The 17353-nt window shown below is 42.2% G+C and overlaps 1 protein-coding gene across 1 annotated transcript in view; it reads left to right on the top strand.

Moving 5' to 3' along the window:
* Positions 1 to 157: 157 nt before the first annotated feature.
* The window catches only part of RSPH14 (radial spoke head 14 homolog), a 185592-nt gene continuing 168396 nt past the window's right edge, over positions 158 to 17353 (top strand). Inside the window, exons 1-3 of the mRNA XM_030583161.1 lie at positions 158 to 856; positions 2887 to 2989; positions 3213 to 3331. Of these exons, the coding sequence (XP_030439021.1) occupies positions 658 to 856; positions 2887 to 2989; positions 3213 to 3331 (421 nt within the window). The 5' untranslated portion in view covers positions 158 to 657. The remainder of the gene's footprint in view (positions 857 to 2886; positions 2990 to 3212; positions 3332 to 17353) is intronic.

Raw genomic sequence — 17353 nt, forward strand, 5'->3', positions numbered from 1 at the left:
CAGGCCCCGCAGTTACCTATTCACAGAACCCGGCGCACACATAAGAGCGTCTCCGCTGCTTAGCAACCAGCGCCGCGCCGGGCCTTAGGGATTGTGAGCGGGGCCAGGCGAGGCACAGGGGGCGGAGGAGCGGGGTCCGGCGGTGGGTGTCCGTTGGCTCCGTTCGGGTTGGGATTTTTTTAAACAGGACAAACCCTTACGAGCTGTTGTTTTTAAACTTCAGACCGAACAAACGGCTTCGGGGGGGGGGTCCCCTGAAAACGACCCCGCCCCTGTAATTCGGTCAGAGGAGCCGTTTTTAACGTTTCTAGGGGGCGGGAAGAAGCCCCCTTCCCCCAGCTACCCCACGGTAAACCTGCCCCAGTGGGGGGGTCTGGCTTCCGGTTTTGTCTTCGCAACAGTCAGAACCAAACCATCCAGCCGAGACAGCGCAGCAGAATTGGACAGAGCCAGAAATAAACGGGGGCCCGCGTCCCCCCTCCTCTGTCCTACGCTCGTCACGGTTTGACTCCTTCCCAGAGTAGCTCTGCTGGGGGCTCAGTGCGTCTTGAAAGCAGGAGTTCCTGCTTCCCGGGTACGTTAGCCATCCCCTCTGAGAGAGTGGTTTTTGGGGGTGCCTTTAGCGAACAGAGGGACTCCATCCCATAATACCTAGAGATGGCACATGCTCGTATCTCAGCCAACCTGCCCCCTGACATTGACCCCACTAAAGCCCCCATTGCTTTTGGGGAGAGGGCCCTACCTAAACTGAATGAGGAGTTACAGTCCCCTGAGCTGCTGACCCGGCAGAGGGCATTGATGGCCCTATGTGACCTGGTGCATGACCCAGAGAATGTCTACCAAGCAATAAAACTAGGTAAGTTATCTCTGATGCCACAGATTTCCAGAATACCTGGCTCTGGGATAGGGGGAAAAGCAGTTTTGTTTGTTTCTTTAGGAAGTACAAAAGCCCTGTAAAGGTTTTCATTTTATTCCTGTTTGTTTTTTACCTCAGAAATACAAGGAGCCTCACATTCCCTGGTTTAGCAAATGTTTTTAAAAAGTTGTAAATAGTCCAAGAGAAAAAGACTTTCCCTATCTATTAATTAGATTTTATGTGCATGGGATCACCATTAACTTTCTTCCTGCACTGCATCTGAGGGTGGAACTATTGTTCTCAGAGACCCTGAGCATCCAGGCTGTTCTGTGCAGTTGGACACTGATGCCAATGTGAAAATCTACTGACTTCATGGGGGCTTTGCACAGGCATAAGAGTCCACTCATGGAACACCAGCCCCATGGATCAGCTAGTGCTGATATTTACATCCATGTGGAGTCCTGTTGACCTCATTGGCATTCTGAACAGGTTAATGGTCCAAACCATCAGTTCACATTGCAAGATCAGGGTCTATACTCTGATGAACATTTAAATAATATGGAATAAAATATTTGTCAGGTTTAGAAAACTATGAATATTATAACAGAGTCATCTGCATTGTATCTTAGCACCTATGTTTTCCCAAGATTTGGATCAATATTTTCCCCTGGCATGGGCAGGTTAAATGATCTCCTACTGCAAATGGTCATTAAAAAACCCCAAACAAACCCCAACTCAGCTCTAGCACAGCTCCACTGAATTCAGTCTTGTATGCATTTTTTTTGTGGGGGAGGAGGCACTCTGGGTTCTGCATACCTATCGCTAGTTTAACTTAAACTAAAGAAGGAATTTGCCTCAGCTCTGCCACCATTCTAATTTCCATTGCTATCCTTGAAGTCCTTCCTCTTTTGCTATTTCCTTGAGCCAGGAATACTGGTCATCCCATTTGGAACCTGTCAAGTTATTTTTTAATCTGAACTACAGTTGCAAAGGTATGATGTAAGACTCATACTCTGTCCTTGCTACCAGGTGTACTGCCTGTCCTCCACCCCTAGCCAATAATGACCTAGTAAATGTATGGCCATGTAAGGAAATCAAGTTCATTTCTTCTTCACATAACCTCTGCTTGGGGCTACCCTTGAAAAAAGTCCAAACATTTTAGGCTCCAATCCTGCAGACATACATGTTCTTAGTTTTAGTCACATGAGTAGCTCCTTTGACTTTAGTGCAGCGTTTCTCAAACTGGGGGTCCCAAGAGTGCGACTGCTGGTTGGGCACCCAGCTATGAAGGCTACACCACCACTAGCACCAGTGCAGAAGTAATGGTCGCATCATGGGCGGTGTGTGAACTTCGAGCTAAGGGAGACTAGCCCCTAGCCCCTTCTACATCCCCTGTGGCTGTCAGCTCCAGAGCGCTGGGCAACACTGCTCCAGCCCCAGGCAGCTGAGAGGATGGATGACACGGCCCCAGCCCTGGGGCCGCTACACAGGGTGAGCTGTGGAGCGTGGGCCTGGCTGTTTGGAGAAGCCCAGCCTATGATACTTGCTGCCCACCAGTGGAATGGTATTGGGGAAGGTGGGGGGAGGTTGGTAATCAGAGCCTGAAATATTTTCAAAGGAGGGCCAGCAAAACAAATTTGAGAACTTGAGCCCCTGCCTTAGTGGGGCTATATACAAGCATAGAGTTAAGCAAATGCATAAGTATTTGCAGGATTAGGACCTTAGCTTGTACAGAACACAGCAGCCTAATTGCTTATGGCCTGATCCAGTGCACGCGGAAGTCTTTACATTGTCTTCACTGTGTTTTGAATCATGCCCTTAGTGATGCTAGCTGTGTTAAGTATATTACAGCTATAACTCATGCACTACAGTTGTGAAATTTCAACACTGGGAGATTCATGGCATTTTTGGTGGTAAGTCTTTAACTCGGGAAGTCACTCTCTTTCTTAATGTATCAGTGCCAGAGTTTGACCCAATCATTGCTATTTTAATAAGTAAAGTTAAAAAAATTAATCTATTCTGTCTCTTAGGATTCCTGGATAACCTGAAATATTTGCTTCTAGACCAAGATAGCACTGTTCGAGAAAAAACAACTGAAGTCCTTTATATAATGGCTACTCATAATGTTGGCAGGCAAGTATATTCACCAGAGTTTACTGGATGGTACTGGGAAGTGGAGATGGTAGCTAAAGTTTCAGTGAAGAATATTCAGCAGCAATTTCCAAGTTTCATCAAGAATGCTGGAGTGTGTTAAGATTTAGAACAGAATGTCAGTGAGATTATTACACACTGGTAGGATGTATGAGCTTTGTTTTGCCTAATTAAATCTCCCAAAAACCCAGCTTTCTGTTTGTAGGGATGGCTTTATAGAAAATGGAATCATTCCTGCCCTGTCCCAGCTCTTGAATGATCCAGTGGATATCTGTCGGAGAAACATGCACCGGGCATTTGAAATAATGGCAGAGTTACCGGCGGGTAGGATTTTTTTTTTTAATTCAATGTATTTATTTCAGAAAGATACATAAGGTGCTCTGGCATCTTAATCTTTCCAGGGCAATTTAAGTATGCATTTCAAATTACTAAATACTTAAGGAGGCCAAAGCAGATAGCTGAATGTACCTTATTCCAAAAAAAATTTATAGCTTAAATGTTTTCAGTTTCCTTAAAATTCCATTCACAAGAAATAACTTTACTTATTTTTGCTGATCTTATTTTCTTTAGCTAGTGTTCTTATTTTTGTAGTTTATCATGGAGTTACATCTGAAGACTTTAAAAGAATGTCTTGCTGCTTTTGTGTGAGGGACAATTATACTGCATGATGATGTTCTCACTTTTTAAATTGTTTGCAGGTTAATAGCAGTGTGAATTCTTTATCTTTTAAAAGATAGGCTCACTCAGTTCATATATGTTGAAACAAGGTTCTATTGTAATGTGTCAGAAGAGCAATGTATGTTTCTCTCTTTTGGGGCTGATCTTGCAACTCTTAGTCACAAGACATTCTATTTACGTAAGTGAGATTGCTTGCATGTGTAAGGCTACTCTTTTGAATAAGAATTTGCAGGATTCCTCCCCTGAATTTGGATTTCAGGAATTGCCATGAATGATACTGCATTAAAGAGGCTCCTTATTCTATCTCTATCAGGGGATACCTCTCTCAATATTATGGGGCTGACTTTGACTACTATTCCAGCCCCCATACACTACTCTGGCAGCTCATCGGGGCTATATAGGAGCTGCAAAAGGCTTGGGGCAAATTTCTCCAGTGCAAGGGTAGTGCAGATCCTGTGTAAATATTCCTCACCTCACCCTACTCTCAAGCCCTGGTGTAGGGGGCATATCAGTGGCAGAAGGAACATGCCCTTAACATCAAGTGCTCCAGGGGTTCTAGGCTACTGTGCCTAGGCTATGGGCTGCTGTTTCAGCCCTCTAGCAGCCTTGAATTCATAGGGTGCAAACATAACCTAACTGCATCTTTGCCTCCCACCAATCTTTTTGGTCTGCATCTCTCAGGAAGCAGAGTACGTACAGCATTCAGCCCTAGGAGTTCAATCGTAAGAATTTGTCTCCAACTTGAAAGAATAGTGGGATAATTCATTATACTTTTAAAATGTTTTCTTTAGTCTAACTATATACATTTTTAGTTGTCTTTTTTTTGCCTTAAGGGTTTGGCCCTGATGTTTTTTATCCTTTTGTCCACAGTGTTTAAAAATACTGATTTGTGTCAGTTCAGAACTATAATAGCATCTACAGGAAATATCCATTTAAAATCCATTATATTAAGACAAGGGAAAACATGCCAAATTTCAAGTGGAAGACTTCCATCATATTAGTGGTGCTTAAAAGGCACTGAGTGAATGTTTAAAAAAAAATTGCTGAGTGAGCATGCTTGAATTATAGAAAAGAACTTTTATGTGAATGCAGCCCATTGTGAAGTCTGAAGTGAATAAATCAGTATATAGCAGAGCAATCCAGTGGGAAAAACAAACAAAACAAATGACAACTTTTATGTGATCACCATTTAAGTGTAGTAGATTACATCTATCAGATAAAAGGATTTTCAAGTAGAACAGTAATTTAACATTTTTCTGCATTATTTTGTTCTATTAATCATCCTGTAGACTTTAAAAATCTAATGAGAAGGTGGCTTGCAATGTGACTTTTTAGTACCAGTATGTCCTGATCTATCAGGGTATTTATTCATTTAGCTCTGTAGTCAGGATGATAAATAGTGTTTTGTGGCACTTATGAGAGAAGAAAATGTCACAGGAAGAAATTATGCCAGTTGGTTCACTGCAGAATTATATGTTTAAAGAATTGTTATCAAGGCTAGCAGGCCTAAAATTAGACATATTACTGTGTATTTATTTTCAAAGCATGTGTTTGAATATCACACTGTCCTTTTGCTTTTCTTTGACTGACTGTTCTTCAGAGTTGACTGTTGAAATGTTAAAGGCAAGCAGAATTCTTGGTATATCCTTTTCAGAGCAGAATCGTTTAACATACGAATAGTCATGGATAGCAGGGTAAACAGACCTTAACATGAAATAAGTTCATTGCACTCACATAAGTCCCTTTACATTGCTAGAGTGATATTAAGGGGCTTTAGTGTATATGAAAAAAAAAATCACACCTTTAGTGTCATTTTTTTAACCATGCTGCCAGGAATTTCCTGCAGAATGTAATGGCAGTGAGTGTGCCATATATTATAAATCCAATTTATTCTATGGCATGCACAGAGCTACTATTATTGAACTTATTCCAGGCTCATCCATTAGAGATGTCTGAATGTAAACAGCAGCCCTTAATTTTAGGGAAGTGCATATTTTTGGCAAAGATTTCAGTGGCTACCGGAAGAAATGTCTGACCCCTAACTGCAGTCAAAAACCTTATTGGAGCTGGTGGGTGTGAGTGCCACTTTTCATTCAGGATAAACATAAGAAGCACTTTAGCTTCTTTTTGGAGTAAGATAGCTGAAACAATAGGAGCCTTCATGGAAAATACAAACCACATATAATACCAGTCAGAAACTGAGCTATGTTGGTGGAAGAGTTTTGTTGGTATCTGATTGAAAATGCATGGGGCTGTGGATCAGAAGAAGCTGTAGGGAGGCAGAAAGCAGCAAGACAGGCACAGCAAACATGGTCCTGAGAGAAAGCGAGAGCTTTTTGGCAGAGTGACAGGTCAAAAGAGTCTTGGAGTATTGAGCATGAAAACTGTCTCTTGTTTGATTTCTGCTGTGTGCCGGGCAACAGGACCTTGTGTACGTTCGTTGTAAATAGAAGTATTTCTTTCATATGCTCCTGTTTAACTAATTTCTCTTGTTAACGGAAACAACTCTCAAGACCACAAATATTGGCTAACAGCATGGGTCAAAAGGGGTAATACATAGTTCAAGTATTTTTTGCAAAATAAAGTCAAGACATATTTTTGTATATTTTACTGTCAAACATTTGCACAACCTCTTGTTATCATTTAACTATCAAACTGTGACACATATGGCACATACTAAGTAAAGTTATTTCATTAGTAAACACTGGGGTTACCAACATTGTATTTCAAAAATAAGGGACGGTTTTCTATTGACTGGTGCCTCTTCAGGTTGTATATTTACTTTATAATTCAAAGTTGTTAATGAATTACCTGTATGATTTAGCTGTATCAGTCACACTGCTTTTTTTGTTCAGTGTTTAATCAGATGTGTCTGACAAAAACACAGTTGATGAAATTTCTCAAGCTGTAGTTTTCATCTTATTCTTCAAGTTTTACAGACAAATGATACATCAGTAGCATCTACTTCCAAAATATTTTTCTAGGGGCACTACCAATTCAAAACAAAACTATTTTTTCTTTCACATGAATCTCTAGAGAGAGACTTTGAGAGTTACACAAAAAGCAGACAGCTTTGGATTTCATTAAAACATCTGAATCTATCTAGCAATTAAATGTAGTAGTAAGCAAAATTGACTTTTGGTGGTGCCAAAGCCTAAAACATTACTACTCAAAAATTCCACATAAAACAAAAATGTGCTATTAGTGTGTGTCAGTGATAGCTGAACCATTATTGCTAGTGGCTAAGAAGCAGATTACAAAAATCAAATATTTAATATATTTTTTGACTAGTTACAGTGAAAAATACTGGAGTTCTCAAAAAAGCAGGAAGAGAGCAGATGGGGACAATTGGCAGGTATGATAGAGAAGCTACAGATATTTTGTATGGGGGGAAAATAGCTATCTGGAATGGGATACACTCACCTCATGCAAGCACCCTTTGGTCAAGTGTGTGCGCATGTGCCTGCAGTTTTTCCTCCGCTCATAGTACCCCCGGTCAACTGCTGCGCTTGTCAGGCTGGTCTTCAGTGACTCAGCCCTCTAGCGACTCAGCCCTCCAGCCAAGTCACACACAGCCCATGTGCGAAACAAAAAAACCCTTCCAGTGTACAGTCCAAAATGTCCTGCAGCGCTCCCTGGGCTCAGTCTTCTAACAGTCCGACAGGACCTGTAGCAATATTCTTTCCATTGGCATCAACATATGGGACCTCCCTGGGGCAAGGCCCTTAATTAGTCCAACAGGGGCCCAATGGAAGTACCTCCTCAGGTGGTGCATCTTCCTGTAGCCCTTACTGGACTCAGTCTTTAACCAGTCCAACAGGGCCCATTACTATACCCTCGATTGGTCCAGCTAGTTTGCAAGGTTCCTAAGCAGGTACTGAACAGCACCCAGAGGGCTTCTTCCCTGGGAACCTCTTGCCTTTACTTGAGTCCTCAGTGACTCCAGCCTTCCTCTGAGCCACCCCTCTTGGGCTCAGTTCTCTGACCACAGCTCCCCACTGAGTCAGTCCCAGTGCAGCCCCCTTCCCTAAGCTGCCAAGTTCTAATTCCTTTCCTTAGAGTGTATCTACTTCCCCCCAGTGGCTGGTGGGAGGAGGACCTGATGCCACCCATTGCTCCAGGCCCCAACCCAGGGCCCCTGTAAGTAGCAGCCACATGCTGTATCCCTTTACTAGTTGCTGCTCTACATTTCCCTGGGCCACTTCCCCATAACCCATGTTAGTTGAGTCCCCGCAGCCATCAGCTCCTTCCTCTTTCCCCCAGTAACTGTTTGCTTTAGCCCCAGCTGCCAACCAAGAATGCCTTCCTCACTCCCATGGTCCCTGCCAATAACTACCTGCTTAGTTCCAGCAGTCCCCCAGAAGCTATTCTCATGCTCCCTCAGTCCCTACCAACAACTGATCTGTCCAGCTATTTCAGCCACTGCAGCCAGCCAGGATCACGTCTTGCTCTCCCATTCTGTGCCAGCAGACTCAACTAACTCTGGCCCAGCAGCTCCTTTTATATGGGACTACTGGGCCCTGATTGGCTTCTCCATGCAGCCTCTTTCCTGATTGGCTGCATCCCATGCAGTCATTCTAGGGAGCTTAGAGAACCCTCTCCACTACCCTTTTCTGGGGTGGGGTTTGGCAAGGCTCCGAGGTGTCCACTAGGGGGCCTGAGGGCCTGGTCCACCCCGTCACACTATCTAAACTGTCAAATCTTTCCTCATTAGATAAATAAATTCTTTGAACATTTGTTACCTTTTTTTCTACTGAAAGACTCACAAGAGTTAATATTCAGGAAACAACAGATTTACATAGTTGTGAAAATTACTTAGTTATGCAGTAACGATCCTTGCATAAAATTGTCATGTGCCCTCATTGCAAATTCAGTTGAAAGGAGGAGGCAGAATTGCCGTATTAGGGACAAAACTGTGGAGGTCTTTTTTTTTTTTTTGTGTTACTGTTGTATGTTGTTAGTATTTTGAACTCTTCCACCTATTTCTGTTACACTTGGTCCAATCATGCTAGGTATCAATTTGGTCCAAATTCCGCTAATTTTACATGTGTGGCTAAAGTCAAACTGACTGCAATGGGACTATTTGCATGTGTGAGAAAAGCCAGATTTGACATACATTTCTCAAGCAAAAAGTTGCTGTCTCCAGCATTGTCTTCTTATGGTTCTATGGTTATGGGTGGCAGTCTCCAGGAATGGTGACTGGTCAGGATGGCTGGGGGATGCAGTGAGTTGGCACATTACTTGAGAAGCCTCAGATGGCAGAGCCCTGATAGCAGTTTGAAGGTGCCTTTGCCTAGCAGAAACCTTGAGGGAACTGTAACATCACCTCCTTGGGCCCTTGGAGTTTAAACCTCTCATGGCCTATGGAGGTATAAGGAATACCTGAGATGTTGCAGTCTATATGATTTTATAAAAATATGCTAATGAGTGAATATAACGTAACTGGAATATGCTTCATGCAAAAGGTCTCTTGTAAGGTATCATTACAAAGCTTATAATCCACTGAGTGTGTTCATCCTATTTCTATAAATGTATCACTCTTGTATCTAAAACTAGAAATATGAAATATAACTATGAGAGCCTATTGTAATTATGCAAAGTGTGGGCAATTAATGGTGGTTTGGAATCTTGATGGCTCCCATCAGCCAGGACAACTGACTGTGGATGGCCCTGTTTGCAGACAAGCCTTCCTGTGAGTCAGGCTTGGAGGAATGAAGGCTTGGGGTCTTACAGTGACATGTGATCACGTCACCTGAACTGGAATCCATCGTTAGCCTGGTGCTTTTCCAGTGAGGAGGGGTGAGAACCCAGAGGGACAAAGGATTCCCGCCTTATGCAAAAGATATAGAAGTTGGTGGAACAGAACAAAAGGGGAGCCATCATGAGGAGTCCCCTAGCTACCGCTGAGCTGGAACAAGAGCTGTACTAGGGGAAGGGATTGTGCCCAGGCTAGGAAGGTGTCCATTCTGAGAGAAGACACTTATTGAAACATCTCCAAGGGTGAGATATTTTACCTGTATTCAAGTGCATTACGTATTAGGTTTAGATTTGCATGTTTTATTTTATTTTACTTGGTAAATCACTTTGTTCTGTCTGTCACTACTTGGAACCACTTAAATCTCACTTTCTGTATTTAATAAAATCACTTTTTACTTATTAATTAACCCAAAGTGTGTGTTAATACCTGGGCGGGCAAACAGCTGTGCATATCTCTCTATCAGTGTTATAGAGGGTGAACAATTTATGAGTTTACCCTGCATAAGTTTTATACAGGGTAAAATGGATTTATTTAGGTTTAGACCCCTTTGGGAGTTGGACATCTGAGTGTTAAAGACAAGAACACCTCTGTAAGCTGCTTTCAGGTAAGCCTACAGCTGTTAGGGCACGTGATTCAGACCTGGGTCTGGGTTTGCAGCAGGCTAGCGGGTCTCGCTCAAACCAGGCAGGGCACTGATGGCCTAAGCTGACGGGACAGGAAAGCGGGTGTAGAAGTAGTCTTGGGACATCAGTTGGCAGCTTCCACTGGATCCAACCTGTCACAGTGGCATCCTGCAAACGACTTGGATGAATCTAGCCCCTTGATGTCCCATGTGTCCAATTCTGCTATCATTCTCCCTAACACTTAAAACACTGGCAAATAAATCTTTAAACAGCTAGGTATATAGACTTACTGTCTCAATAGGGTTAACTCAGATGTTTGTTCTACTTCTTAATCTTGCCTGATGTCAGCTTTGACCCTGAACTTACTTTTTGTCTCCCATAACTCTCTTATCTATAAATAAGCCTGTCCATTACCTCTTCTGTAACATTGCAAGAATTTGTCCTTATCTTGACCCTGTTCTCTGCTGAAATCCTTATTCATGCTTTTATCACTTCACATTTTGACTATTGCATTTCTGCCTTTTATAGTTTTCCTGAATCATTACCTTATAAACTTAAAGGAGTCCAGAATACCATGCCATGACTGCTTTCTTGCTTCAGGAAATGAGACTATATCAACCTCATCATTTCTCACCTTCCTATCCATATCTGAATCCAATTAAAAATGACCTGCTGATTTTCAAAACTCGATGTGAACTCTTTCCACCCTGTTTCTCTCACCTGATAGCTATCCACTCCCCTGCTCGCTCATCTGCCTTTTCAGTGTTATCCTCATCTCTGTTCCTTCATCTTGACTCATCACATTTGACGTTTGTTTGACCTATCAATCAGAAACTTTCTTTTTCTCTCCAAGTTACAGAAACACTGTGCTTTTAGCATTTTCTGGTGCATTATTGTGAAGTCTTCTCAATTTCTTACCAGTAAGTGGCAGTATGTGATTAATCTTTCAGGTGCTGGTGAATGTTAAATAGTTCCTGTAAAATTCTTTTTTCTCTGTGCATATTATTAATGTACTTACATCTGATACCCGATGACAAGCCTTTTACTTTCCTCAAGATAGTGAGACTGGATCCTTAAAAATGTAGTAGTATAAGTAGAAAAAGTATACAGAATGTGTGCAAATTTTTGCTGTTACAGTATATTATTGGGGTATAGATGCCACATATTGTTTGGAATTTGGATATAACGATATTGAAATATATGTAGAGATGTATGAGTTTTTTTATACTTACCAGTATATATTTAGGGGTAGATTTTCAAACATATTAGGCAACGTACTCTTGTTGACTGTCATTGAGAGTGAAGCAATTGCTCTTTCTGCCTTTGAACATCTTCCCTTTGACATATACCCCAGACAGAAACTTAATTAAGATTATTTTAATGTTGAGAGTACATATCAATAATTTAGTATTAAATACATTCTTCTTCAAGGGCCTCCATGCATTACCATTTCTGGGATATGATACTCCTGGAGTCAAACTGCAGAACAACACTGTGAAAAGCCGTGACTATTGGGAATGATAGAGATCTCATGAAAAGGTGACTTCATCGCCCTATTCTATATAAGGGAATACATCCCTTATCATCACAGAGAGCAAATGGAATTTATTTGCATATCCACAGACTAGACCTTCCCTTAGCCTAGTTTAAGATTTTCTTATAAATAGTTAATAATTTAGGATAGTTTAGTGAGGATATCCCTTTCCTTGTCCTGGGAATCTTTGGCCCTTTACTGGGACCATATCAGACCCAGAGCCTCATATTTTCAGAGTGCATCCTGTGCCCATCAATCTTATTGGAGAGCAACGCACAACTCTAGTGTCTTGTATGTCTGGAGCAGACCCTCTCAATAAAGCAATGTATGTTTTGCTCTGCCTTCACTTCTCATGCTGGAAGGGAAAAACATGTGGGGCTCCAGGCTCATCTAGCTTCTTGATGCCTGCATCCTGATATTCCAGTGGGCCCATTCAGGAAATTAAAATCAGACTGTGTTGAGGTCCTCTTACACATGACCCCAGGCTCACTTTGCTTCTCTGGCCTCAGCACCACCTTCTGTCATGGGTTCAAGACTGGAATATCCTATGCCTTATGCTGGAGTGAAGCTCTCATCCAGCACCAGTTAAATCAAAAGCAGCACTGAAGACAAAACCTCCACTGCCTGTTAAGGCCTCAGTAGACTTGATGCTGATGCAGGAAGTACCCATCTCAGTGTTTACCTTCACGTTGCACCTTGGGATACTGGACTTCTTTCTTTGCTTCAAATCCAGGCATCATGGAATGATATCATGCATGGCCATCTTGTGGCCCTACATAGAGGACTCTGTGAAGGCCATTTTGGAAGCTGCAAGACCAACTCTGGCACCAACTTTAATTGCAGTGCCAATAGTCCTTTTGGTACCAATGCCCTCAACCCAGAGCCTATTCTTCATCTCGTGCCAATACTACCTTCCTTACTGGCACCAGATCCCTCACATATGCAGGGGGATCTGCCTATATTTGAGGAATGGAATGAGGCTTCAGAGAAACCATACAAGTTACCTTTGGAGGAATGTACAGAGCACCACAGCAGAAAAACAGAGTAGTGCTTCATCTGTTTCTCCTCCTAATGATCAAAGATACTTTTAGGAGCTGATGGGAGAACAACAAATACTCTCCAACTGCAAACAAGTTTATAGCATTGGAAAAATCTGATCCCTTATTTAACATATCACAAATGCAGACCATGGAGAATTTGACTCTGCCTCTTAGCTCTGGCTGTCCCAACCCAGGCAAGGATATCTAGCTGTTTCCCATTTCTTCTCTCCTCTTACCCAACTATAGTCTCCTGTGTCAGTTGAAAGACATACAAAATTCTCCAACTAACCCCATGGTGATGCCTGCACCACAAGAGAGAGTCAGGGGTAACAAAACATTTCATTTGACTTCTTCTGCCAGAAAGGAACACAAACTAGGTGCATTTGGCAGCTGTGGGTCAGTAGGCCTTCAGATGGTCAACTATCAGGCCATTGTCTCACTACAGTTATATTTTCTGGGATGCCAGGATCCCTATATTTGTATTCTCTTCTGTATTTGGTAAAAAAGCAGAGGATGTAGTCATATATGATGATGATGATAACTCTCTTTCCATTCTATTAGCATCTCAGGAGTATGTTAAACAGCAGCTACTAAAGACAGACATTTTAAAATCAGCAGGTCCAGATAACTTACATCCAAGAGTTTTAAAAGAGCAGGCTGAGTTGGTTGTGGGACTGTTAATATTGACTTTCAATAAACCTTGGAACACTGGGGAAGTTCTAGAAGACTGGAAGAAAGCTAATGTTGTGCCAATTTTTTAAAAGGACAAACAGGATGACCCAGATAATTACAAGCATGTCAGTCTGACATCAATCCTGGGCATGATGATGCAGGCCTCTGTTAATAAAGAATAAAAGAGGATAATATAATTAAAGCCAATTAACATGGGGTTATGAAAAATAGATATAGTCAAACTTGATATCTTTTTGATGGGATTACAAGTTTGTTTACAAGTTTATTAAAGATAATAGTGTTAGGTAATAGACTTCTGTAAGCCATTTGACATGATACTACATGACATTTTGATTAAACAGCTAGAATAATTAAAATTAGTGTGGCACAGATTAAATGGATTAAAAGATGATTAACTGACAGGTCTCAGAATGTAAATGGAGAGTCATCACTGAGTGGATGGTGTTTGTAGTGGAGTCCTGCAGGAATCAGTTCTTGGCCCTACGCTATTAACATATTTATCAATTACTTGAAAAAAAACCAAAGTCATAATTGATAAAGTTTATAGACGACACAAAAATTGGGGAAATGGCAAATAATGAAGAGGATGGGTCACTGATACAGAGCGATCTGGATCACTTGGTATGCTGGGTGCAAGCAAACAACACATGTTTAAATGTATACCTCTAGGAACAAATAATGTAGGCCATACTTACAGGATGTTGGGGGCTCCATTCTGGGAAGCAGTGACTCAAAGATTTGGGAGTCAGGGTAGATATGAGCTGAACACGAACTCAAAGTGTGATGCTCTGGCCAAAAGGACAAAGGCAATCCTTGGCTGCATAAAGAGGATTCTTGAGTCCGAGTAGAGAGATTATTTTACCTCTGTATTTGACACTGGTTTGACCACTGCTGGAATACTGTGCCCAGTTCTGGTGTCCATAATTCAAGAAGAAAGTTGATAAATTGGAGAGGATTCAGGGAAGAGCCATGAAAATGATTAAAGGATTAGAAAACATGCCTTATAGTGACAGACTCAGGGAGCTCAGTCTATTTACTTTAACAAAGAGAAGGCTAAGGGATTACTTGATTACAGTCTATAAGACTGTACATGGGGAACAAATATTTAATAATGGTCTCTTCAAATCATGAAAGGTATAACAATCCATTGGCTGGAAGTTGAAGGTAGACAAATTCAAACTGGGAATGACGCATAATTTTTTAACAGTGAGTGTAATCACCAATTTTCCAAGGGTTGTAGTGGATTCTCCATCATTGGCCATTTTAAAATCCAGATTGGAAGTTTTTAAAAAGGATTCACTCTAGGAATTATTTTGGGAAGTTCTATGCCTGTACTATATAAACAAGATGATCACAGTGATCCCTTCGGGCCTTAGAATGTATGAATCTCAGATTCCTTGCCAGAGGAACAGAAGAAAGCAGCAAGACTGTTCACACAGATGCTGATAATCAGCTCTGCATGGAGAGCTCAGCTAAGGAAATGCCCAGCACACAAGTGCCCACCTCCTCTGGAGTGTAAACCCAAAATTGTATCATCTTGTGCTGCACAGAGAACTATATAGTGTAAGATCATAAAATTTGCCCTCTCCCTCAATGTGGAGAGAGATATGCAACAGTTTTCTGCTCCAAGTATCAGTTTCACACTGGTTTTAGAGACAAACTGAGACAAGTTTATTAACTACAAAAGATATATTTTAAGTGATAGCAAACAGATCAAAGCAGATTACCTTAGTAAATAAAAAAAACACAAACTGAGCTTAACATACTAGATAGGTAGGATATGAATTAGCAAATTCTCACCCTGAGTGATAAACAGGCTGGCAGATTCTTAAGGCACAAGTTGCCTTGGCTTTCCCAGGTTTTCATACACAGGCTAAAAATGCTTCCAGCCTGGGACCATCATTTCCCACAGTTCAGTCTTTGTTCCTCAGGTGTTTCCAAGTGAGTTGTTGTAGGGAGAGTGAGGTTGCCACCATGATGTCATTTCCCCCCTTTTATATTCCTTTCCCCACTTTGCTGGAAAGCTCTTTTGCTGTGATCTGGGGCAAACAGTTCCCATTGTGTAGTGCTATCTCTGAGAGGTTTCTATTATACACAGTTCCTGGGGTAATCCTTGGGCTTGTGTGTGTTTCCTCAATAAGCCATTAACATTGTTTGGTCTTTTTACTGTCCTACCTGAAAGGCTGCTTGTGAGTGTTTTCAACCTCAGGACATGTTTCAGCACCACATAGAATATTAGGGTTGGAAGGGACCCTCAGGAGGTCATCTAGCTCAAAGCAGGACTAATCCCCAGATTTTTACCCCAGTTCCCCAAATGGCCTCCTCAAGGATTGAACTCACAACCCTGGGTTTAAGCAGGCTGATGCTCAAACCACTGAGCTATGCCTCCCTCCCACCAAACTTCACAACTTCACATATGATAGCACATACAAATCCAATGAGATATTACTATCTAGCAGATCAAGACTTTTAGAATGACACCTCACAAGGCATACTTTGTAAAAGACATATCCTAATTACATGCCAGTGGTGAATATTGGGGTACCAGGGTGTCACAGTCATATGCTCACTGACACTCTCTAAGAGCAACATATAATGCCTCAGACACCAGTCCAAGGCCAATGGCTACAGGAGTGGCTCTTAGGAGGCACTCCTGGCTTAGATCCTCTGGTCTCACATTTGACTATCATGGAAAATTTAAAACCTTTCATCTGGGGGCAATGGCCTTTTAAGCATAAAAAAGGAGGTGACCCTGGAGAAGATCAAAGGTCACTAAGGCCACTGCCCACTTCCTGGAACTAATGCAGTCCTCTTACTCACCTGAGAGGAGGTTTTCCTACCTGTCACTCCACTTGCAGAAACAGACTCCCTCAACACCAAGGGATGCAGCAGTCCCAGAGGTGGTATCATCCTCTTCCTAAACCTAATACTGGCAAACAACCTCAGCATTATAGGAGCATGATTCCTCATTGCATGTTCTCGCAGCCCTTAACAGCAGTCCCCAAACATCAGTTTTGATGTAGTTGAGTGCTGTACACTGATTTGCATCTCTGATGGGGTACACAAACTCCACAGGGGACCACAAGGGGTTAAGGAGCTGCTCTTGGCTCAACCAACTCTGTCCAGCCATACCTGCAAGACACGCACAGTCTGGAGAAGAAATTTAAAAGAGAAGTTGAACAGCTCACTTGTGAGCAGACCAGGGAAGAGAGCAAACTTCAACCCTCAGCTCCCAAGGAAAGGGCTGACTGAAGACAGGAACTTTCCTGACAACCACTGCCTGAAAGTCCCTCCCTGAGGGAAGGGAAGGCCTGACCCTGATACACCCCAAGAGAGGGTCAGCCTTCTTTCCATTACTAACTCAGTTGATTTGTGTTAATTCCCTTTGCTTTTTGTTTATGGACTATTCCGAAAGGAGACAGACTTTGAAGTGACCTGGTCGGAGAGCAGCCAGCAACAACAGACCCCCAGGGGAGAGAGAGCTGCCACAATACACCCTGCCCCATGGAGATGCCAGCAATGAGCTGGCCCTTTTACACCACCACATCTCATGTCCATCCTCCATCTGCTCTCTCAGGTCTTTGTCTCTCCTCCCATAGAATTTGGTGCAAGATTACTTCCAAGCACGGGTTACTAGATATCATCAGTGGCAGATATTCCATCCAATTCTGCACCAGGCCACCTTGCCATCTTTCCCTTTCTCCTTCCCTCCTCAAGGACCCATCTCAAGAGAAAGTCCTGCTGGGAAAAGTGGATTCCTCCTCAGGAAAGGAAAAATAGAAGAGGATCTGTAGGAACACAGAGTGAAGGAATTTATTTTTGGTATTTCCTGATCCATAAGAAGAGCAACAGTTTGAGATACATCCTGAACCTTAAACATCAACAGGTACATAAGAACATTCAAGTACAGGATGCTTAATCTAAGGGACATTATCCATTCCTTATCTCGGGGAAATTGGACAACTTAAAGGACAGCTACTTTCATGTGGCAAACAAACAGAGTCTGGATGTTCTGTGTTT

Source organism: Gopherus evgoodei, chromosome 13, assembly GCF_007399415.2.
Source record: "Gopherus evgoodei ecotype Sinaloan lineage chromosome 13, rGopEvg1_v1.p, whole genome shotgun sequence".
Lineage (NCBI taxonomy): Eukaryota > Metazoa > Chordata > Testudines > Testudinidae > Gopherus > Gopherus evgoodei.